The sequence below is a fragment of the Lycium ferocissimum genome, chromosome 12, assembly GCF_029784015.1.
Source record: "Lycium ferocissimum isolate CSIRO_LF1 chromosome 12, AGI_CSIRO_Lferr_CH_V1, whole genome shotgun sequence".
In the NCBI taxonomy this organism is placed as follows: Eukaryota; Viridiplantae; Streptophyta; class Magnoliopsida; order Solanales; family Solanaceae; genus Lycium; species Lycium ferocissimum.
Genome location: NC_081353.1, coordinates 46,457,639 through 46,482,652, shown reverse-complemented (window position 1 = coordinate 46,482,652; position 25,014 = coordinate 46,457,639). Strand labels below are relative to the sequence as shown.

Below are 25,014 nucleotides of genomic sequence, written 5' to 3'. Positions count from 1 at the left end.
ACTTTTTTTTTCAAGCATAAGGTTTTGCCCTTCCGCATATTGTTCAAAATTGTTCATAAATTTCCCCTTTTAGGAACCAAACTTCGCCCGTATTTTTTGTAATTTTTTTCCCTTTTTCTTTAATGGTGAAGACGAGGTAATGTATCCTGCAAATTTGAACCAACTCAGTGAAGTTTATCAGTTGGGTGATTTTAAGCCAAAATATAGGATGTTTTTTTTGGAGTTGTTGTTGACACCCAATTTTGTCCCTCCTTTATTCCAATTTATTTTCTTGGGCTTTTAAATTAATTAAACCTAAATATTTTATTTTATTTACTATTTTGTATCGCTATTAATATCATTACTTTCATCTTCACTATTCTCTATCAATATATACTTTCGTTACTTTATCATAAATTTTAAATGATTATTCATCGTTTTATTTTTAAGATTTGTACTCGTTAAATTAATTTTACTTTATTAAATCTTTTATTTTCTACATACTAATTATTAATCGTATTCACTTAGTAAATATTGTACTAGTTATTAAGTTAAAAGCCCAAGAATAATTAATTGAAGGAAGGAAAGGGCCACATTTTCGGACCAAAACAATTCTTAAATTTCAACAACATCCAACCAACCCAATTCGTCACCAGGCCCGTCCTCGTTTTTACTCATCCGGTCCCAAATTCATTTTCTTAAACAAAATCGTCATTCTACCCTAATCTCTCTTCACTCGCCTCACGTTCTCTCTCTCTCTCCTCTTCAATCTCTCTCTCCCTCCATTTTTAACAAAAAAAAAAACACGGACCCTTTAGCCATCACGCATTTTTTTCGCCTTTCCATTTCCACACAAAAACGTCCCTATGTTTACTTTACCGAATTTTCTCGTTGTCGAGAGAAAGAGATCCTTTTTTTTACTCCAAAACACACGAAATCCTCAAAGATCAGAGGAATTCGGTCCACTTCGGGCATAAATCCAAAGCAAATCACATGATTGAAACCCAACGTTCGGATTAGCAAAAACTTTGACTCAATTTCGAATTTAGATTTCAAAGATCCCGCCCAAAAACGACCAAAACCCTAGTCATATTTTACCTATAAAAAGGACCTTAAGTCCATAGCCGAAGGGGAGAGATTTTGATCCTAGCTTACCTCTAAGGTCTTATATGATTTGAGAAAATTACTTTATCCGTTTCTTGAACATTCTCTCATACATAAACTTTCGGGTCCGTTTCGATCTGGAATTTGAATCTGTTCGAGTGTAGATCCGAGGGTTCGAGTTTAGTTGTTCGCACTCGAAGAAGGTAAACAATCCTTAGTTAAGTAGTTTAATTTCGATTTTAGTAGATTACCAAATAGCTATATATTCATACGTGTTTGTTTGGTTGGATTTCGGCTTAGTAATTTGTGAGAATTATGCACCTTCATGTTTAGTTAGTGTGATTTCGATTTTTAATAATGTTTACGTGTTCATGTCTTAATTGGGGTTCGGTTTGTACGCCTTAATAGCCGATACATCTATACACATACGTCTTATTTTTAACTCGTTAGTATTTAGAGATTCGTATGTTCATGTTTGATTAGTTAAGCCGAAGGTGTTTGGTTTCTAGTTTAGCATGTTTCTTCCGCACTAATGAGGCCTATTCGTTAGTTTAGCCATCACCGGCTCCATATCGAGGTGACTTTATGTTTAAAATCGATACTCCTCGAATTAATCTCATGTTAATTCAACTCACTCGACTTGATGTTTATGTGTGTTAGCTGCGAATTTCTGATAAATACGTCTTTTAACCTTGTGATAGTCCCTACCGTATTTGAATTGTCTGTTTGATCTTTGTTATTGAGTGTAGTATATGTATCATCGGCTTTCATGACTCGTAGAGCTGTATATCACCATTAATAGGAGTAAAAGAAAAGATGCATATAAGTTTGCTTAGAGTCCCTATGTGTCTAAAACAAAATTTGAGATGGTATGAGATTGTTTAATGTGGTCATTTGAGCAGTGGTTTTAAAATATCTAATAAAGGTTTGTTTAATGGTTCTGAACCAGGTTAGTATGGATGTATTCAGGTCTTTTGATGACTATCCCCTGTTTGTTTTCAATCAATCTGATTAACTATTACTAGGTGTTTTATTTAACCTCATAAATACTCATAATATCAATATTAGTCAAAACTTGTTTGACGTCTCCTATGTGACTCATGAATGTATCAAAGCCGATCTAAGGTTGCGAAGGGGCACCGTATAATTGTTTGGCCGTTGTCTCTGTACATGTCTCGTTCTCAGTAGATGATAATCCGGAAATCAACCGTCTTTGTGTGTCATTGTTGCCCAAACATAGTCATATTCATCTACTTTTTTCTTTAAGGATTAATCTGTATATGATGTTTAAGAATGCCTAATCACTTATTTCGCCAATACATGAAAGCTGTCACATGTTTGAGACATTTGTATGAACACTTTGGTTTTGAACTTCTCGTTTCATCCCAAGTCTTTGAGCTGGTTTAGTCCTAAAACATACTAAGTGAGACCTTATTTAATGATATCACCTCTACTCTTCCGTACTTACCCATTCTTGTGATTTGAATATTTGTCTTGTCTAAGTTAAACGGGGCTTTTATATTCCTATTTGTCCTTAGTTTTGAGACTTCTGTCTGCCACATTTTGGGATAACTTTCATCGATTCCCCGTTGGGATTTTGTTGATGTTATTTGTCGGAACTTATTTCATTCTCCAGTAGCTTTTAATTAGACGGCAGTTTAATTTAAGATCAATACTTAGTAACTTGTTGCACTCGTGGAAGTTCTTCTCCTTCTCGCCGTTTGTTGGAATCGTTAACGTGTTAATTAAAAAAGCGATCGTTAATTAAGGCCATTAATTAGTTAACAGATTGCTATACGTGATAAATATTTTATGAAGATTTGAATAACTGTCTGCTACTCTCAAACTGCTGCGTATAAGACTTGGCTGTATAGACCAGATCGGTAAAGCACCTCGTGTGTCAGCCTGTCCATTGGTTTTGACGGCTTTACATTGCAAATATGTTGTTGTTCAATTATGCATATATAGGTGTATATATACCTAATATGTATATAAATGCTTGTTTTGTATTTTATATTATATAGCCTTATTTAATCGATCATGCACTAATTTTTTCTTTTGTTTTATGCAGAGACCTTCGCACACGAGTCCGAGAGACTCGTCTTCCGCATTCGGTACGGGCCAAGGCCCAACGAAAAATACTATTCTTCTCATCACCCCCTTATCCGCAAAAAATGGAAAACAAAGCACGAGTCGAGACCTCCAATAGCAAACATCAGCGCAGCAGAAAAAATGATAGGCCGGCCATAACGAGGGAAAACAGTGGCAGCGGTCCCAAAAAATGGGCTGAGCCCATTTAGCTTATTGCCTCTTTTATTTTATTTTTGTGCATTTAATTTGTATTGCATGACTAACTCTTTATTTTGTTTTATTTTCTTAATTTAGATGAACCTTAGATGAATTAGTAATTTTAATTTAGCAAATGGGTAGGAAGAACTAATATTTAATTCCCCTAGTTTCATTTTTCTTCTTTTTATATTAAATTATCTATAGTACTTATAATATTTATCTATATCAAGACAATTGATTTTCAAGGGCGTGAAACCACGAACGTGTACTTTAAGTTATATTTTCATTCCTATTATATTGAGGATCTTAAGGTATTACTGATATACAAATGTGAATTCAAATACATTTTATAAATAACTCTCCGAGTTTAAATCAAACAAGTACATTTTCGCTAGGTATAAACATGATAAAAAGGAAAAAATTCCATTTCGTCCGTACTCTTAAAAGCGGAATTAGCGAAGGCCTCCCCACACTGAGTTATTTTCAATTATGTTTAAAACGTTATGTATCACGCAATTCGGAACTAAATTCTTTCATATAAATTATTATTTTTACAAGTTCTATTTTTGATAACTTTACTACATTTTTCCTCTAAAACTTTAGCAATATTTATAAGTTATTTCCAAACATTTAAGAATACTATATTTATGCTTAGCCTAATTAAGTTTAAGTCGGTCGGTTAACCATTATTAATGGAACTTAGGGATGCCTAATACCTTCCTCTAGGTTAGTTGAACCCGTACCTAGAATCTCAAGTTTCGCAGACTTTTAAAATTAACTCTAGAATGACTTTAATAAATTTTAGGTGCCCTAATTCACCGTAAATAATTAGGTGGCGACTCCCTTTACTATAAATAACTCCGGAATTACCAGGATGTTGTAAACTATTTTGATCCCGGTTAAAAGAAGGTATGACAGTTGTACCATGATGTCTGTGCGCTTAATGATGAGGTTCGTGATTGTCTTTTACTTTTTCTTTTCTTATTTTTCTATTAGTTATTGCTTCTTGCTTTTTTTTTTTTTTTTTTTTTGTTTATTCTTTGAATCACTATTTTTTTTTCCTTAACACAGCATATTGATGTGATGTTATATTATTTGAGGAAGAAAATGATGTATCATCCTCCAGCTGCCAATGTTGTTAAGTACACAACCGTAAATATGATGTTTGATCAGCTTGTGCAATTTGATATCAATAGATACTACGAAGACCCGGTTAATTACCACTCGTTTGGTGGCGGCAGTGATGATGCATTTTTGCTTAGTAATATTGTGTATGGGAGAAGAGGAAAATGTGGTATATCATGGGAGAATGTCGACAAGGTATTAATTCCTATTCGCCCAGGATATGATGATCCTAAAGCAATTTCTCACTATGTACTTACTGTTTTCATGATTGATGAGCGTAAATTGGTAGTTTATAACTCACTCAATCATAATGATGATCATTTGGTTCGCATTGTCGAGGCCTACTGTGGTATGATCCCTAAGTTGTTGATGATCAATGATTTTCAATTATTCAGTCCATCATACAATAACTTCAGTAATCTGACATATACCTGGGTTGCCTGTCCAAAGCAAGGATCGTACGTTTCATTCTTATATTTTTTAGCTTTTTCCGTTGTCTTTTGTTGATTCTTATTTTTTTTTTTATTGTTTTTGCTTTTCTGTTGTTCTAAAACATCTCTCTTTTATGACTTTCAGAGATTATAATTGGGATCGTTTTTTGATCAAGTTTGTTGATATGCTGATTAGTGGTCAAAATCCTGCTGATTGGGATGGTTCTAGTTTGATGAACTACATGAAAGAGTGGTCAATCAATTTAGTTTGTCATGGGAAAGATAAGCTGAAAAAGGGTTATGACACGCCACCGGACAAACGGTGGAAGTGATTATCATGAGCATAACGATATGGAGTGTGAGTATGAGATGAAAAAGAGAGCAAGATCTGTGAAGAAAGCAAAAAAGTAGTTTGTTTTAGTTGAGCAAGATCTGTGAAGAAAGGAAAAAAATAGTTTGTCTTAGTTATTTTTGCACTATGTAATTTTTTTTTCATGCGCCCTTATGTTTTTTGTAAATGTTATAAGATTGTATAGTTTGTTTGTGTTATAAATTTCAACTTTAAGCCCCTTTGTAATTTGATGGTGTTCATTTTTAATCTCAACTTCTCACGTTCATAAAAATTTGTTATTTTGTTTGAAAATCCAAGTTATGCCCTTTCCATCACAACTTCATGGTTGTTATGTAATAGAAGTTTGTCGGGGTCGGCATAGTTTCTCATTATGTAAATAAGTTCTGCCCATTCTGGCAGAATTTAAGTTCAGAAAACTTGCCATAACCAGCAACAAAGACAAACCCTTAAAGTTATTGACCAGCCAAAATGCATTTATTGGGGATTATTTGTCACGGAAAGCTGTTATTTTGTTGAAAACCAAATTTATGGTGGTTATGTAATAGGAGTTTGCGGTCGGCAGATAGTTTGTCATTTTATGAACAGAAGTTTCACCCTTTAAATACAGAAATTAAGTTCAGAGAACTTGCCACAACTAGCAACAAAGACAAAACCGTTTAACTTTTTTGAACAGTCAGAACGCATTTTATTGGGATTAGTTGAGACGCCGTAATTGTTGTTTTAGTATGAATGAATTTTTATTTTTAGTCTATGTTGTTGTTTTTTTTTTCTTTTTTTTTTTTACTCCAATATTTGTATGAATGAAATTTTGCTATGAATGAATGAAATATTTTACTTAGTGTTAATTGTATTGTGCTGAATGTTTTATCCAATTTTCCAGCATTTTAAAATATTTTATAAACAACAAAGCACATAAGTATGCCCCTAACGACATACTTATTTATTTTGTAAGCGGAAGACACCTTTTGTTACGGCATAAATGTAAAACATGGAAACAACAGAGAGAAACAATATTGTGATGTCCCAAGGCATACATCTATTAAACTTACCAGGATGTAGTCTTTGAGATACCAATTTTATTTTCCCGGCAAAAACTGTTATACCTGTCATAGGAGGCATAAATTATAAAACTGGATAATTAAAGTTGATGATTTTTTTCTTTTTCCTCAATGTTTTATGGTAGAGAATTGTAGATTTCATGTAGGGACATTTATCTCTTGCTATTATATAGTTTTTTATTAGCAACAACAAGAAGATAACAACTTAGTAAAAGAAAATAATAAAAGAAAGAATGGACAGAAGAATAAATGTGTGATAAGATGCTTGAAGTCTCAGTCTTAGTAATACCAAAGTTTTGCCATTTCTTTCAGGCAGAGTGTGCATTATGCGTCAAGAATCATAAGATAAATTCATATAAACCATGTATAAGAGTGTGATGTTAGGATGACAATTTCCTCTTCCTGTATCTTCTTGAATATGGACTGAGAGCCGGATTGTGGTTACGGGTTGCTAGTGTGTCCAAAGAACTTGCATCTACCACATCTGTATGTGTACTTTGTTGATTCTCTTCTTGGACGATATCTTTTTGTTTGTTTTCTTCCAGGTCTTATTTTAACATCAGGTGGCGTTATTTTAATATCCATAATGTTTTGTGGAATAATCCATGAGTCTTGATCTCCAACTGATAGTATTTCACCTTTGTATGTCTCTTGGTAGGCTTGTTTCTTGAACCAGTCCGCACAGTATGTAGATTTTGGCAAACTTCTTTTGTCTATAATCGCCATGGCATGTGTGCACGGTAACTCGTCGGTTGGAACTCCAAGCACTCACAAGTCATATTCTTCGGTCTACATTGTATTGATATCCTTCATCTTTCATAACAAATTTGACGGGAGTTATGTTTTCTACCTATGGAAATTGACAATATAAATGAGTGATATTTTTGTGGCAATTTTCAGATTATGTGAGAGTTATGCCCTTTCCTGCATACTTCCTGTACAGTGAAAATAAGAGTCCGCCCTTCCGGCGGAACTAAGTATAAAATAGGGTCATAGTTGTTCCTTTGTCTGACAAAGATAACTTTTGTGTTTGGTTAAATTTAAACTATCCATTACTCATAAAACTAAGATTGAAGTGTGTGTTGGTAAAATCTACTTATTTTCATTGTGAGCATAAAAACAGTGTCATAGTTATGCCCTTACCGGCATAATTCCATGCTAGTTAAAATAAGAGTCGCCGCTTCCGGAACGAAATATAAAAATAGGATCATAGTTCTTCCTTTATCCAAAGATAACTTTTGTGTTTGGTTAAAATTAAACTATGCATTGCTCACCAAACTAATATTGAAGTGTGTGTTGGTAAAATGTACTTACTTTCATTGTGAAGCCTCTACTTATCTTTTCAAGCAGAATCTTTTCAGCCCAACATGTCAGGTCATGGGACGGTCCTGTTGCATCCAATTTTCTCTGGTAAAATCAATTTTGTAGCTTGTTTTGGATGTAATCAATACATGCCATTATTGGCAACTCCCTTGCTTTCCTCAATACAGAATTCATTGTCTCGACATTGTTTGTTGTGAGCATGTTGTAACGCCTGTTGGTGTGGAATGAACGTGCCCATCTTTACGGTGGTTCTTCTTCTATGTATTCGTAGCTTTTGGGTTGATTTGTTGTATCGTGACATATAGGTACGAAACTTCTACTCGTTTGTAGGTAGTTGTTTTGCATTGTAGAACATTGATAGATCGCTTCGGATGGGAAATATTTCTGCAAGTTCTTCTCCATGTGGTAGATGCATATTCCATGCTGGGTATCTGGATACAGTTCTTTGATTGTAGTTGCAATTGATGCGTGGCGATCGGAAAGAATTGATAGGTCTTTACGCGTGCCAAACACCTTTTTCACGTGTCTGAAGAACCACCTGTAGGATTCATTATTCTCAGAGTCTACAACACCAAATGCAAGAGGAAATATGCTGTTGTTTCCATCCTTTGCTACTGTTATCATGAGCACACCGCGGTATTTTGATTTCAAGAAGGTTGCATCCACCATCATTACTGGTGCAGCAAAGGTTTTCCAACCTCAATTGATGCTCCATAAGCGAAAAAAGCATACTTAAACTTATTGTTAGCGGTCCATTTGATGTTGGCAACTTTTCCAGGATTTCTTAATTTTATCATGTGAAGATATTGCGGTAGAAGTGTGTAGTTATTTTCTGGGCTTCCTCTTATGACATAACAAGCGTGTTGGAGGGAACGCCATGCTTTGTGGTAACCAATGTGCAAGCCATATCTGCTTCTCATTTCTTCAATGACAAATTTGGGTGTTATCTCTTGTAGTATATGGCGTACTAGGTCTGTAATGTATTCCGCTATGACTTTTGAAGTTGCATTCCTCATGTCAGAGGTGATGAAATTTATTGAACAACTATGTCACTTTTCAAAGTTAACTACTTTGAAAAGTTTTGATCCTCTGAACCTTGAACTGTGGAAACGCCAAATGCAGGTTAGGTCAACACATCTGATGTAATACCGTTACGTGCATGAATTTTCTACCTTGTACTGTTGACGACGAGTAATTGCAGTGTTATTCATGCACTTTTTCACGGTATCTTTGTCTTTGAATAAAATGCCAACTTCTATTTGATCAATCGATGCACTAGGTGTCAAAATTTGTGTATCATTTTGTATCCTCTTCCTCTTTAGTGTCTTTCTTTTGTTGCATGGCTGTGTTTGTGTCTCTTCAACTATCATGCTCGGTGTAAGTGATACAACATTCATTGAAGTTGGATGCTGAGAAAGGTCATTGTTTACAACTTGCTCAATGTTTGGCAGTTGCCATTGTAGCGACTCGTGTCCGGTTAGGAGTTACTATCTCTCTCTACTCAGTGTGGAATCCCAAGGTTATGTCCAATAGGGTCTGTGTTGTTCGTCATCCAATCTAACTTCGGACATGTCTTCTTCATAAGCAATGCGAGTTGACATCAATTTCCTCTATGGTTTGTGCTTACGTCATTAGGATAGAGTCATTACGATGTTTTTGTAATGGGTTGTTCTCCGCATCGACCGAATTGAACTCTAATATGAAACGGGAATTTCGAAATTGTCATTGTTGTTGAGCGAGGTACAAGCAAGTGTGAAGATCAATGTCGTTTGTTACACGCATCCCTTTGGATGTTTTCTCACCGGTGTCAAACCATATGTTGGCCTCTTTTTCTTTGAGTATCTTGTGTATGCCCCGCAAATATACGTTGAGTGAATTGTTAAAAATTTACACCATCGTTGACAAGTATTAGATTGGTTTCATGATTAACATAATTGTAGGCGGTGTCCCATTTGCCGAAGGCTATGTAGATGCATCTTGGTGTCATTTTTTGTTAAACTTCTGCATAAAGAGAGATTCACTTGAGAAAAACCAAAATGAAATGTATTTAAGTTGTTATTTTTGAAAATTTAAGTTACGCCTTCCTATGAGTACTTTGTATGTAAAGTCATGAATGCCCGAAACGACATACTCTACCATTTTGTAAAACGAAGTTCGCCCCTACCAAAGATTCTTCAAAAACGGAGTAAGCATTTACGCATACGCTTATTCCAATGAAATTGCAACAGTTTATTTTCATGAAACCGAAAAACCTCCTCTGTCTTTATCCAATTTAAATCAAATCCATGCAACAAGTTATTCGAGTTTAAAATGGACTAATTTATACTTCTATATAAACCAACACAACTTTTGGAAGAAGGAAAAAAAAAACACTTTACTTCGAAAACCGATATAATCGGATACAAAATGAACCAAAATCAACATATTGTACATGTTAATGGTGGCCACGGCAAGCACATGAACATGACCATCTTCATAACCAAATCCATCCTAATATTGCAAATTTGCAAATTACTCAAGAAATTCTTTGATATCAAAAGAGACATAGATTTTCTGAGGGCTCTTTACGGTGCTCTAAGTAGAGAAAATGATGATCTGCGAAGAGAATTACGATTTGTAAGGCAGAGGTTATTCCAGCACACTGGTCAAATTGACGATGGGGCAATTTGGAATAGGTACACATGAAATTAGAACTGATGATGGTAGTTTGGTACTTATGAAGTTAGGATTTTATGTTTTGTGGACACACACACACACACACACACATATATATATATATATATATATATATATATATATATATATATATTTAAATGTATGTTAATGAAGTCTCTGTTTCTTTAGGTTTGTAGAATTTTACTTTAATGGCTTTCTAAAAGCAAGTATTGCCTTCTCCCGCATACTTGTTCTAAGTTTGTTCGAACTTTGCCTGTAACGGCATACTTTACTACTTTGTAAATTGTACTTTTGCCACCTCCGGCATAAGTACCTTTTGTTTTGCTTATCATAATGCAGTAACTGTTTTTGGTTTTAAAAAAAAAATGAAAACTTCCTCTACCTTCATCCAATTTAAATCAAATGCCTGCAAATGATTATTCCAATTAGAGGATTGACGCCTTATTTGGACTAATTTATACTTCTATATAAATCAGAACTTTTGCCTTCTCCGGCATACTTGTTATGAAATTGATTCAGAACTTTGTCGGTAACGGCATACTATACTCTTTTGTAAATTGAACTTTTGCCTCCTCCGGCATAAGCACTTTTTGTTTTGCTGATGATAATGCAGTAACTGTTTTTGGTTAAAAAAATAATAAAAAAAAAAATGAAAACCTCCTCTACCTTCATCCAATTTAAATCAAATGCCTGCAACAGTTATTCCAATTAGAGGATTGACGCAACTGGACTAATTTATACTTCTATATAAACCAGAACTTTTGCCTTCTCCGGCATACTTGTTATGAAATTGGTTCAGAACTTTGCCGGTAACGGCATACTCTACTCTTTTGTAAATTGAACTTTTGCCTCCTCCGGCATACTTGTTCTAAATTTGTACACAGTTTGCCTTAATTCAAGTTTAAATCGATAAGCATTGCCTGATTTAAATTGAATTTACTATAATTACAATTTCAAGTAAATAAGCATTATATACTAATTTAATTAAGGTATAAAGTAATTAAAATCAGAACAAAGCAATAAATCCAATCAATTCTATTTTGCTGATTAATTTTATCATGCGCAATGTTCAATACGAAATTTGTATGTCATCTCGTTTCTTAATAATCAGGTTGTAGAAGATGATTTTTTTCAAATATTAAAAATCTAAACTCAATAAAATCGTTAAATTGAGTTGAATTAAGATTTGTACCTTTTACTGATGTTGTAGCAGCAAAATCAATTGAGAAATCTGGCTTGAAACAACGATTTGAATAATGTGAAAAATTGGGAATGAAGTTTGGGTTAACGATATGAAAGAAGGGAAGGATTTGAATAAGGGCAGATTTGAATAACGATATTTTTTTTATATGTAACGGTTAGGGGTAGTATTGTCTTTATACTATGTTGCTTTTGCTCGGAAGGGCAATAATTAAAGACCATCATTTTGAGGGGCAAAATCTAAAGACCAGCCCAAAAGAGGGGCATTCGCGCCAATTGCCCCTACTTTTTTGTGCTTTTCGATTGTTGTTCAGTATGTGACAATGGGTCGGATTCAGTCAAATGTGTAAAATAACTGGGTTAGATTTTAAGAGCCTGTTTAGATGGACTTAAAAAAAAAAAAGTAGCTTAGCCAAACATGCCAACGTATTTTTTTGGGCTTATTTTAAGTACAAAATGGCTTATAAGTTGGCCAACCAACATTTAAAAAAACTGAAAACAGCTTATATGCTAAGCCAAACGGGCTCTAAAAATGGATGATAAGAAGCTGGTTTTTTTAAGAAGTTATTTTAGTATGAAAATGAGTAATCAGCTCCGTCTCATATTACTTGTCCACTTTTCCTTTTACCCGTCCTTTAAAATTCGTAAATAAAAATGTATTTTTACTACATTATTTTTATCTATCTCCAAATTAATTAAACTTAATTCAATATTGATTGCTTAAAAAGCAATTAATGTTAAGGACAAAGTAGAAAATACTTAATTAATTCTATTTTGATTTTGTAAATGAATAAGTATTTTGGGACAAATATATATAATAAATGTGACCAACTAATATGAGACGGAGGGAGTAGTTCACTAGTGGAAAAATGACATTCTTTAGTCAGTTAGTTGACTATCTAAAATTTTATTTTATCGGTGAGGGTTCAATTTCTGACCTTGTAAATTGTAATCCCTTCTGTCATTTTTTCTTCCCCTACCCTTATGTAACGAAACAAAAAAAAAAAAAAAAAAAAAAATGAGAGAGACCTTCCCGGTGAATGATATTCTACATTAGTATTGGTAATAGGTATATTACTACTATATATAAAGGGGAATCCTTATTTTTTGTAGTCCTCACATGAATTTTTTTATCCCTTTTTACCCTTACTTGAAATTTTATGACTTTATACATTGTCACACATTTGAGTAAATTTTAGGAACTTTTAGGGATTTTTTTATGCCACTAAAAAAGATGATGTCATAGAAAATGTTGTAGTGGCTGCCACGAAGCATACTCATACATATTTGAGTTTTTTATGTGAAAATATTATTAAACTTTTTTCAATATATCATTGTTAAATACTTTTAAAATTTATCAAAAATGTAACTAATAGCCCTTCCGTTTCAAGCAAAAAATGAAATCCGAAGTATGGTAGTTGATTAATAAATTTTACGTGCGCGCACTTTTAACATAAAATTATCTAATAAATTACTATATTAAAAGAGGACCTATATTATTTTTATACATATTTGAAAAATATTGTATTTAAAGAAATATAATTTCGATATAGTAATAATACTAGACAATTGCAAAAAGTATATTTTTTACTGTTTTTACTATTAAAATATTTTGTAAAAAACCGGATAACATATTTTATATAATTTAGGTGTAAGAATTTTTTTCATGTTAAAATTAACTATTTTGTCCTAAGTTGTAGAACATATTAATTATCTGGTATTTTGCAAAATATTTTAGGTAAAAAATAAGTTAGCCAATATGAGCTCAATTCAAAGAACTCAAATGAAATTAATTTAACATATGAAAAGCTCAATTTGGATCATCGGGGACTTAATCTCACAAAATTAAATTAGAAGAGCTTTCAATTATTGTTTTTTTTCCTAAAAAAAAAATCTAATATATAAACTAAGAAAAATGTTTTCCGTTAACATGCGTTTTTATACTTTAATATTCTAAAAGTCTTTCGAAAACGTCAAAGTGATGTTACAGCAATAAAGAACCAAAAGCAGAATTTTTTTTTTAAAATATCTTCAAATTAAATTTTTAATGTCGATAAGCCCGGGCCAAGTGACACTAGTTGTAGTTATAAAATTGTAAAACTTACACAAATAGCTAGCTTTTAATAGCTTCTAACTAGTTATAGTTACAAGTTGAAGATTTACAATTCGTAGCTGCTTTTGACTGAAATATAGCGAAATACAGAGAGATACAAAACACGTTAGAGTAAATTTAGGCTCTATTTTTGGAACTTATTTTTAAAACAAAAAAAATCTGAGAGTAAAAATAGGCTTATTTTTGGAACATAATATTCTTTTCCTTTTTAAATAGTAAGTCAAATTAAATCAACCATATTTCACACAGATCAATGAAGAGTAAAATCAGGCCCTATTTATGGAACAGTTTTTTTCAAAAAAATTTATGGGATTCAATTTAAAACTTCCCATAAATCACGTACAACGGTTGTTCTTCCATAAAAACTTACGAATCTCTCTCAACTTTTATCACAATCAAAACTTTTTGAATTCAAAAACCACTAAAGATCTAAAAACTTCCAACTACAGAAAAATATACACTGAAATATAATGAAATATGGTTAATTGTTTAAGAAATATAAAATTGTAGTATGCGTATATACAATGGATTACAATGAAATATATCAGCAACTGTTTCATAAATTAGAAATACAAAATGCAGAAATACAGCGAAATACAAAAGTCGTGAAAACAAAGTGTAGTAAAAATAGGCTCTATATTTGGAACATTCACTATATTTACACAAAAAAAAAAAAAAAAGATAAATACATTGAAATACAGCGAAATAATATGCTGAAATACACTGAAATATACTGAAAATTAAATATACTGTTTGTTAATACACAGAAATACACTGAAATATACTAAAACATTTTATCAAACACTTGGTGGGCATGAAGCTCCACAACTCTCATCAATGGTGTTCTCATGGGAAAGAAGCGAGTCGTCTCAGATTGCTACAAAAAGGATGTTATCCGGAGATAAAGACTTTCAATTGGACTAGTTAATAAAGCTTCACTCCGTCGTCCTTCACCGCTGTTAGAGCTATTTTTTTCACTCCGTCATCGACCATGGATTCACTCTGTAATTTTCTCAGCAACTTCTCTTTCATCTCTGCTTTCTTCAATCAACTTCAACACTACATCTCTTGGCAGCTTCATCTTCGGCTGAACATCAGCTCCATTATTCGTCTTCGAAATCTCCATATCAGAAGCCGATCTTCTGCTCAACATAAGGCACTCTAGGCTCTAGCTGATCCTTTGCACTCATATGACCAGCAGATTTCACCCTTCTTGTAACCTTACTAGTAATTTCTTCTTTAGGAAACGAAGATGAGATTTCACTCATATGAACAACAGCTTTCACCTTTCTTATCCGGAGACCCTAATGCTCTTACTGTAGGATTCTTCTGATTTGCAAGAGAAAATGAGATTTAGGGTAGGTGATGGAACAGAGAGAGAAAGAGGGGTGAGGGAGAAAATAAATTTGGTATGTAAGAGAAAATCAATTTAAAAGACTAGAAGATGGAATGGAGAGAGAAAGAGGAGTGACGGAGAAAATAGATTTGATAGGTGAGGAAAAAATATTTGGAAAAAAAAAAAAGATTGTGGGTAAGTGGGAGAGAGGTACCTTATTTTTAGGGAAATACACTGCAGTTACAAAAATAAGTTATAGATGGTAATTTGATAAATAACTAAGCTGCCAAACATAATTAAAAAAAAAAAAAAAAAAAAGATAGCTATTATTAATAAATAAGTCTTAGAGGTAGTTATGGGCCGTAAATTTTCCTATAAAATTTAGTTTAGCATTTCTGTTGTAACAAAACTTTAGTTTAGGTACAGCTCACGAAATTTACTCAGGGGCTAGGTGTAACTTGTAAGCACTTAATTAAAAAATAGCTGTCAATCTGTTAAGCACTAATATACTCGCAAATCATTTAGCTTTTATTGGATACTTGTTATTTCTACAACTATTAGGTAACTCTATTAAACAAAGATTACACATGTAGGAAGCATTGATCTTTTTTGGCCTTTTGGGAAATTTGAATTCTAGTTTGTCATAATTTTCACCGAATTCATCAATCACTAGATCGAATCCTCAAGTGACCTATCCCACCCTCTATATGAGATAACTTATCTCACTTTTATCCCATGTAGATGGAATTGGGCAAGATACCAAAGGAATTATCTCACCAACCAAACATGGGATAATTCCAATCCCATGAGAATAATCTCATCCCATCCTATTCCTCCTACCAAACGACCACTAAACTTAGTTAGAATATAAATAAATAAAGGATCATTGAATAACAACATTACGAGAGCCAATTTTTTGCATCTCAACAATTCCAATAATCAAATACAGCAACAACGGACTAGCTTTCATTCAACTTTCACAAATGGGATGGATTGCAAAAGATCGTATCAAAAATGTGATTTGGTGGACCATTTGTCCATTTGAAATTCCCTTGCTACTTGCATTTAGTTCAAGCCAGTCACTTTGACAAGAGCACGTACAGTTGGTAGGGCCCCTTTTTTGGAACGACATTATCAGCATTACGTACTGTTACGATCCAACTCGATGGGTCGAGCGGACACCCACGCTGACTTTCCTGGTGGGTGAATCCTTTCCTTAGCTTATTCGATTTAAAAGAAAACATGCATAAATTAAGATAACAACACAACAGTCTCAGCATATATAATAAATACTAAATAAGTGCGGAGTTACAACATAAACCCCAAATGATCTGGTCTGGAACACAGTACAAGAGCCACTACATAAATACATGTCTGTAATGGAATACTAAAGTCGAAAACCTAATAAGAACTGTCTCAAAAGAAAGTAGACGATAGATAATAGAGAGAAGGAGGCTCCGGGCTGCAGATCTGGTAGTGCTCACACTGAAGACTCCGATATGAAGGCCTCGGAATCACTCGCGAGCCTTGGACGAGGATGCAGAAGCGAACTCTGCACTCAGAAAAAGAGTAATCTTCGCAAGTTAATATCAGTACAACACAATACTGGTAAGCATCATAGGTCGATAACAATTAGTTCATATATATAAAAGATAGAAATCAACGAGTAAGCAAGTAATCAAGCACAAACCAAGAACAGTCTCAGTATAAAGTCGGACATGAATAAGATCAGTCAAAATATAGAATAAATCGAAATACAAATATCAGTCAAGGCACAGAATCTGTCAATACAAATGAGTGTATGAATATGCGATGCAATACAATGCACTAGCCAACTTTTCTTTATCATACACACATGCTAAGGACCAAGTCTCATAGCCATGACTCATGGGGGACTCGCGAAGTCCATGTACACCTCGGGCATTGAGCACTCTCTCGCTTTGGTAAATGACCTCGGATAACGAGCACGCATTCCGCTCCGGTAACAACCTCGGACCACAGACTCTCATCTTTCTTTTACGCTCTCCAGCAGAAACCTCGGAAGCTACACTCTCTCACTTATCATCATATCCAACATAGTTCATATCAAATCATCATTTGAATAAGAATGTATGTCATGCATGATATCAACATCGACAATAATCATATCAATCACATCATTTACTTGCCATGAAATAATACAGCACAAATTCAAGCCTCTTTCATGTTTTTTCCTTTTTCCGATGATAAGTGAGAAGACAAGGGAGATACCTCTTTCATGTTTTTTCCTTTTTCCGATGATAAGTGAGAAGACAAGAGAGAGATGAAGGCACACGAAATCACAAATATAGCAAATACGGCTACAAGCCCAAACAACAGCTGACGGAACCAACCTAATTGGATTTCCCCTCCACGGCATGCCCAAAGGCCTATCATGCATTCCCCATCAATAACTACTTTTACATATGCATCACTAATCGAAGTCTAACCACAAAGTAAGCCGTAACCAACCTCAGTGCCGAGCAGGTGCCACGAATTATTCTCTTCTATTCAACAATGTAATCTACTTTAGAAATCAGAACTATCGATGCCCATATTGCCATAAAAATATTCGAATTGAAAAACGACCTTTAAAAGAAAAAGCCCGGGCCCACAAGGGTAAAAATGGAAATTCTAAGTTGGAAACGGTTAACCCCGAGCCTAAGACGTCCAAATACCAATAATTAATACAATCTAATCCCAAAGTAGCATAAATTTCGTCATAAATCAAAAACCCCCAAATTTCATGACCTAGATTCTTCAAATGAAAGGAGGATTCAAGCCTAGGACTAATTACCCATTGATTAGATGCTAGAAATCAAGAATTTCCCAACCAAACTCAAATAAATTGAAAAAGGTTTATAAAAATCAACTTTGGGTTTATGACCCCATTTTCCCAATTAATTCATTAAAACCACCATAATGTCCAAACTTAAGCCATAGATAAAAGTAAAGGAGAGTATAAAGAGCTTACCCCTAGAAGAATCACTCACAAGCTTCCACAAATCACCCCAAAATCACCTCTAGATCTAAATTTTGTGAATGGAAAAGAAATGGTTCGAAATGGGGAATTAATAGGTTTTTGTTTAGCGATGTCTGCATCGGCAGACTCGCCTCCGCAACTAAGGGCTTGCAATAGCGGAGCACTTAACACCTCACCTATTCGCTTCTGCGGGCCAAGTTCCGCATGGGCGGACCCGCAGAGACGAACCCATATCCGTGGAAGTGGGACACTAGAAACCAGCATAATCTGGTTTTTCACCAACTCCAACCCAAAAACCGACACTCATCCGAGACCCCTCGGATACAAACCAAATATGCATCCTCATGTAAAAACACGCTATGAATTCACCCGTACTCTCGGAACTCCCAATGGATGTCATTTTGACTCGGTCAGCCCCCAAAACCCAAAAAAAAAAAAAGTTTCCAACCAAGGACCCAAAACACTCCCGAGTGCCTCGGGAACCGAACCAACCATTCCACCAAGTTATAAATGACTTTCCGAACCTCATGGAATTGACGAAATTCCCAAAAAAGTTTATTTACCCAAAAGTCAACTATTGGTCAACAGTTTTTCACTTTAGCCTTTAATTTCCTCAAAATCAATCCCGATCACCTAGAGAACCGTGCTACCCATCCCCACGAGTCAAACCCGCTCTAACTGAACTAGAGGAAGGATCAACAGGGATAAAAGGGTCAACGGGCCTAAACGACCAAGCGGGTCGTTACACTTACAATTAAACCCTTGGCTGCTGATATGGAAAACAATTTTCGTCCATATGTTCCTTTTTTTCTTTTTTATCAAGAATAATTGAATTTGATGCAACACAAGTGGTGTCTTTCTATGATCAAGAAATCAAAGTTTAACATCGTCAGTTATAATTAACGGAAAAAGGTCAAAAATACCCCTAAACTATTGAAAATGGATCAAATATACCCTCCGTTAGATTTTGGGGTCAAAAATAACCTTACCGTTAATTAAATGGCCCACATATACCCCTCCCCGTTAACGGACTTCCAACTCATATAAAAACCTTTTAAAAATTATTATTTTTGCTAACATGGAGTTTCCAACTCAACGTCTTATCATCATTAACAATTAAAGGTCATAGCCTATGCACCAGAACACACTGTACTCAGCTACACACATCAATACATCATATTCATTTCTTCAACATAGTCATCGTTTGCCAGTTCCAGCTTCATCAATCCAAAAAATAAAAAGTCCAACTCAATCGTTCCACCACCACAAAATCGCCAAAAAAGTTCCACTCTAAATCCTTCCACCACCATACCCAGATCTCCCTCAATGATAGACTAGCTTGATTTCCTCTTCAACCACAAAAGCATAAAAAGTTTTCACAATGTTTATTGTAAAGCCTCAAAAAGGTCGAGCAAAATTCACCAAATTATTACAAAGATTGCAGAAAAATTCTTTTAAAAAAAAAAATCACAAATTTAGAATTAGATTGCACAAAGAAAATGGAAGTATTTTTGTGTGTGTCAAAACGAGGAAGAGAGGTGAAGCAACATTCGAATCATATACTCGAGGATGAATCTTGTTCATCATCTTGTGTATCTATTCCAGTTTAAGTTGGGTTCTTTTTCTTTATCTGGCAGGTGCTTGTACAACTCAAAGAGGAGATAGAATCCCCTTTAATTTTTTCTGGCGAGAAAATTGTTGGGTTTACTGGTGAGTGAAGGTAGAGGAACACGAACAAAAGAAGAAATTAAAAAGAATTTGAGGAAATGGTGGAGAGCGTATATTATATTACTTGAGAATAGCCATTGAGTTAATCTGATGAAACTGAACTAATTAATTTATGTGAGGTAATATCACTAGATTATGAAGGTGGGTTGTGCAAGATTTGAACTAGGGGTGTACATGGACCGGGTTGGTTCGAATTTTTTAAACGCCAAACCAAACCAATTACGTCGGGTTTTTAAATTTATACACCAAACCAAACCAATAAAATTCGGGTTTTCCAACCTCAGGTTTTCCAAGGTTATTCGGTTTTCTCGGGTTTTTTGGGGTTTTTTCGGAATAGTCTTGATACAAAACATATAACTTTTACTTCAAATGTTTCTTTAGTTCTAGTAAGATACAACTATATAATTAAGGTGTTTCTTAAGAAAATAACACAAAATGTGAAAAGAGTGATGACATTGTATTAAAATATTCAACAAAAGCTAATAAATTCGGTCAAAATAAATATTGCTAATTAACAAGCCATAAAGAAAATGACCATAATCTAAAAATATTAAGTCATGCTAAAATAAGTATGGCTAATAAGTATTAATTACATGACAAAGAAATAAAACTTAAGTTATGTTTTTTCACTCTCTAAATAAATTATGCAAAACCCAAGAATAGATATCCAACATTATTGTCATTCCTAAGTGGTAAATTGAATTTCTTTTGTTAGCATTAGAGTTGAGTTAGTTTTGGTTTGGACTTTATTTGAGTTACTAACATCCATAGATATAAAACTTATTGACATTCAAAATTCAAGCTCACTTGAATAATATGATAATAGTTAAAGAATCGCGAAAAAATTTAAGAAATATTTATAAATTACATTACAAATAAATATTTTTATGTATAAAATATTTTAAAATTTAAATACATGTAATGTCGGGTTGGTTTGGTTCGGTTTGACTTTTTTTAGTTAAAACCAAACCAAACCAATTATGGTCGGGTTTGTTTTTCCAACACCAAACCAAGTCAAACCAAACCACTAGTCGGGTTTTTTTCTCGGTTTGACTCGGTTTGGTGCGGTTTGTCGGTTTATTTTGTACACCCCTAATTTGAACAATGGTTGAATTGAGTTTGGTTTATAATGATGAGGATGATGATAAATGAAATCTAATCCCAAAAAGGTGAAAAAATGGAAAGAAACAGGGATGAAGAAGCCACGTTGGTGGAGATCAACTAATGTTGCCCAAGTTGGAAACTCCATGTCAGCAAAAATAATAATTTTTAAAAGGTTTTTATATGAGTTGGAAGTCTGTTAATGGGGAGGGGTATATGTGGTCCATTTAATTAACGGTAAGGGTATTTTTGACCCCAAAATCTAACGGAGGGTATATTTGATCCATTTTCAATAGTTTAGGGATATTTTTGACCCTTTTCCGTATAATTAATTAATACTAAGAGATACAATTTTTTTAATGATCCAGTAATCTTAATACAAAACACCATCAACTTTACTTAATATCAAGGAATATGCTTCTCATCACCCCCATCGTCAGCCATCAGTGAATGCTTAAATTGCTCAGGTATGTTTTTTCCTTTCTTTCTATGATAATCTGTTAGATATTATTGCTTGTCTGTTCATCTTTTCCCTCCTTGCAAAATAAAAAAATAATATTCTTCTTTTGTGCTTAATCCAAATTAAAGGTAGGTTGCTTATCCTGTTGCAATTTTTCATCACAAGTACTAAAACATACATAGTAATAGGAAAACATCAAATAGAATAGTCTAAATCCGAAAATTAAGAAGCTACAAAATTTTAAGTAACACCCCTTCTGTGGAGTAGTTAATTTGTTCAAAGTGATTTGTAGCTTACATTTTACAAGATCAGTACCAAACTATGATAAATAATTGGTGCGGGACAAATACGAAAAGAAAACATACTACTACTACCAACAAAAAATTACTCATACTCCTTTAGCTTCTCAATTCATGTGATAACTTTTTTTAGTTACTGTAAAATGATAATATTTTTATATTAGTAACAGTTGAATTTTAAACTTATCATTTTATCTATAATGATATGGTTTATAACGACACAAACATTTATAACTTATTTTGTATGATAAATTTCAAAAACTTTCTTTTATTTTTCAATTTTACGCTCAGTCAAATAATTTCACATAAATTGAGACCAAAAGAGAGTAGTAGCAACATTTTTTTTTGCGCGAATTAGCCTTCTTTTGAGGCGGTCTTTAATTTCTGTCCCTCAAATTGCTGGTCTGTAATTTTTGTCTTTCGCTTAAAAAGATGACCAAAAATATCCCTAGATTCTGGGTTCGAACCCACACTCAGTAAAAAAAAAAAGGCTTAACTACATGATATAACAAACATATAGTGAGTATTTACATTTAGTAGTTATAATTTAATTTAATTACTTCTCATAGCAAATATTTGTGTATTAATATCATTTAGTAACTATATATATATATATATATATATATATATATACACACACAAAATAGAATACTCATCTTACTATTCACTTTCAACCCATCTCTCTCCCATCTCTCTCCCCCCTCTTCTCCCCACTGCTCCGCCGCCGGCCACCACCGCCGCCGGAGCTCCGGCGAAATGCCGTGCCGTTCACCACTGTCACTGCCAGCCCCTTCCCCTTTTCCCTTTCTTCTCCGGCCATACCCTTTTTTCCTTTCTTCTCCGACGGATCTGAGCATTGTTGGTAGCAAAAACCAAAAAAAGCTCAGATCTATGACGGATCTGAGCAGTGCAGCTGGCGGTGGACATATTTGAAATGCTTATTTTTTCACATGTACGTACATGGTGCTACGAAGTTGTCGCGAGGAAAATGGAAAGTCTATGGTTTGCCAGCAAATTGAGAAAAGAGGTTTTAGAAAGTTGCGCAAGACAATGACACGTTTAAGAAAAAACTCAGATCTACGTCGGAAAAAAAATGTTCTCTTAGCCGAAATTTTTTCCGGTATGTTGTTGTATTAGCCGGAATTTTTTCCGGTCAGATCTAGAAAAATTTAGATTTTCGCTGTATTTGTTGTATATTTACCGTGTATACAATATTTTTTCGCTTGTATTTGTTGTATACATACTGGAAAATATGGTGTACTTGTTAATTTTTTTAGTGTATCTATGTTGTATACAATATTTTTCGCTGTATTTGTTGTATACATACCGAAAAATATGGCATATTTGTTAATTTTTTGGTGTATGAATGTTTTATATTGTATTTTCGTCTGTATCTGTTGTATACATACCGGAAAATATGATGTATTTTTGTGTAATTATTGGTGTATATGTATTCAGTTTTTTAATCGTTGTATTCATGAATACAGCAAGTCAATTTATGAATACAGATAGTTATTTTATGAATACAATTGGAAAAAAATTATTGTATTCATGAATATAGCTAAAAAAAAAAAATTGAATACACATGTGGAGTAGTGATTTGCTACAGAACGTAAATATTGAAACATTAGCTATGCAGCTTGATTAAACCCTAAATGTTTGCTATTTATGTAAAATGCCCAAAAAAAAAATCGCAAGGAAAGGCTTTTGCGAAAAAGTCTGCCGGAGTGTTATGCCTTAAGGAAAAGTGTGCCGTCTTGCGTTACAAGGCAAAGTCTGCCGTCTCCGGCATATGTTCTATGTAACTTTGCCGAAATAGACATAGATTCATAGAAACTTATGCCTTGCGATTTTTTTTTATTTTTGACTCTGCCGGCTTTCGAACCCAGAATCTCAAGTTATATTCGGCCATCTTTTTAAGCGAAGCGCAAAAATTAAAGACCGAAAATTGAGGGACAAAAATTAAAGACTAGTCCATACGAAGGACAATCGTGCAAATTGCCCTAGTAGCAACTCCAACTCTCAAATTTCACAAATTGGCCCCTCCATTTAGCTCAAAAGGAAAGCAAATCCCTCATCAAATATGAAGCACACACGTGTCAACTCCTTATATCCCCATAAACCATCAGATAAGAGGGTTTCGATAAGAGGCCATCCTTCACCAAAAATATAAGATAATCTTATCACCTTCATCACCGTCCATCTCCATTTCCCCCAGTCAATCCCCACCATCCATATTCCCATTTTCTCTCATATCATTATTATTATTCCCCTCTCTTTCTCTCCTCACTCCATCGAGTTTTTCATCATCAATGGCGGCTCTACAACAAACTCCCATAACTTTCCAATCCAGATCACCACCACCCTCAGCTCAACTCACTACCAAACCGGTACCTAAACTCGTCCTTTCTGGCAGCCTTAAGCTTCCCAAAATCACCATCAAACTCCTCCCCAAACGACTGCCCCGCCGCGGCAACCACGGCGGCGCTCTAGGAGCAAAAATGGCTGATTCCGCTGCTGGTAGCTACGCCAACGCCCTCGCTGACGTGGCGAAATCCAACGGAACATTAGAACAAACCACGTCAGACATCGAGAAGCTCGAGAAAATCTTCGATGACGAAGCAGTTTACGAATTCTTTGTAAGTCCGATAGTTGGTATTGAGAAGAAACGTGAGCTCGTGGACGAGATTGTCTCGTCCTCAAGCATTCAACCCCACGTTGCGAATTTCCTCAACATTTTAGTGGACATGAAGAGGGTCGAGTTGATCAAGGAAATTGTCAAGGAGTTCGAGAAAGTATACAATACGATAACGGATACTGAGCTTGCTGTGGTCACGTCAGTTGTGAAGCTGGAATCGCAACACCTGGCGCAAATCGCTAAAGGTGTGCAGAGATTAACGGGGGCGAAGAATGTAAGGATTAAAACAGTTATTGATGAATCGCTTGTTGCTGGATTTACAATAAGGTATGGTAATTCAGGATCGAAATTGATTGATATGAGTGTGAAGAAACAACTTGAAGATATTGCTGCTCAACTTGAAATTGGGGATATTCAATTAGCTGGAGCTGTTTAATTGTTCTGTTTCTAAATTCTACAGTAATTTTTTCTGCCTCAGTGATTGATTTTGTAATATATTATTTGCTTAAATGGCAAACTAAACATACTGTTCTAATTTTTTTGGATGAATATATATCAGTAGTTGCTGTATGCAAATTCAAATTGGATGATAGGAACTACTCCGTCCGTCCCAATTTGCTTCAGATTTTGAGAGTCAAACAAGTTTTTCTTTGGTAATAATTTTTCTATATTTTAAATTGTCAATTATTGTGATTTTAGTACTTCTCGTGTAGTTTTCAAATATGTAAATTTTATTTTTAAAATCTTAAAGTCTAAATTTACTGTCAAAATTAAGAAATATGACTCTCATATGCGGGTTGT

General features: G+C 34.2%; 1 protein-coding gene across 1 annotated transcript; it reads left to right on the top strand.

Moving 5' to 3' along the window:
• The first annotated feature begins 23,777 nt into the window (after nucleotides 1-23,777).
• Nucleotides 23,778-24,800, top strand: LOC132039611 (ATP synthase delta chain, chloroplastic). Its single transcript, XM_059430110.1, has one exon. It carries the CDS (start codon nucleotides 23,888-23,890, stop codon nucleotides 24,647-24,649), a length of 762 nt encoding a protein of 253 aa, XP_059286093.1. The 5' UTR covers nucleotides 23,778-23,887; the 3' UTR covers nucleotides 24,650-24,800.
• Nucleotides 24,801-25,014: the final 214 nt, after the last annotated feature.

What these genes read in the sequence shown, in the direction of transcription:
- LOC132039611 (XM_059430110.1), top strand. Translation starts at nt 23,888, where the DNA reads ATGGCGGCTCTACAACAAACTCCCATAACTTTCCAATCCAGATCACCA.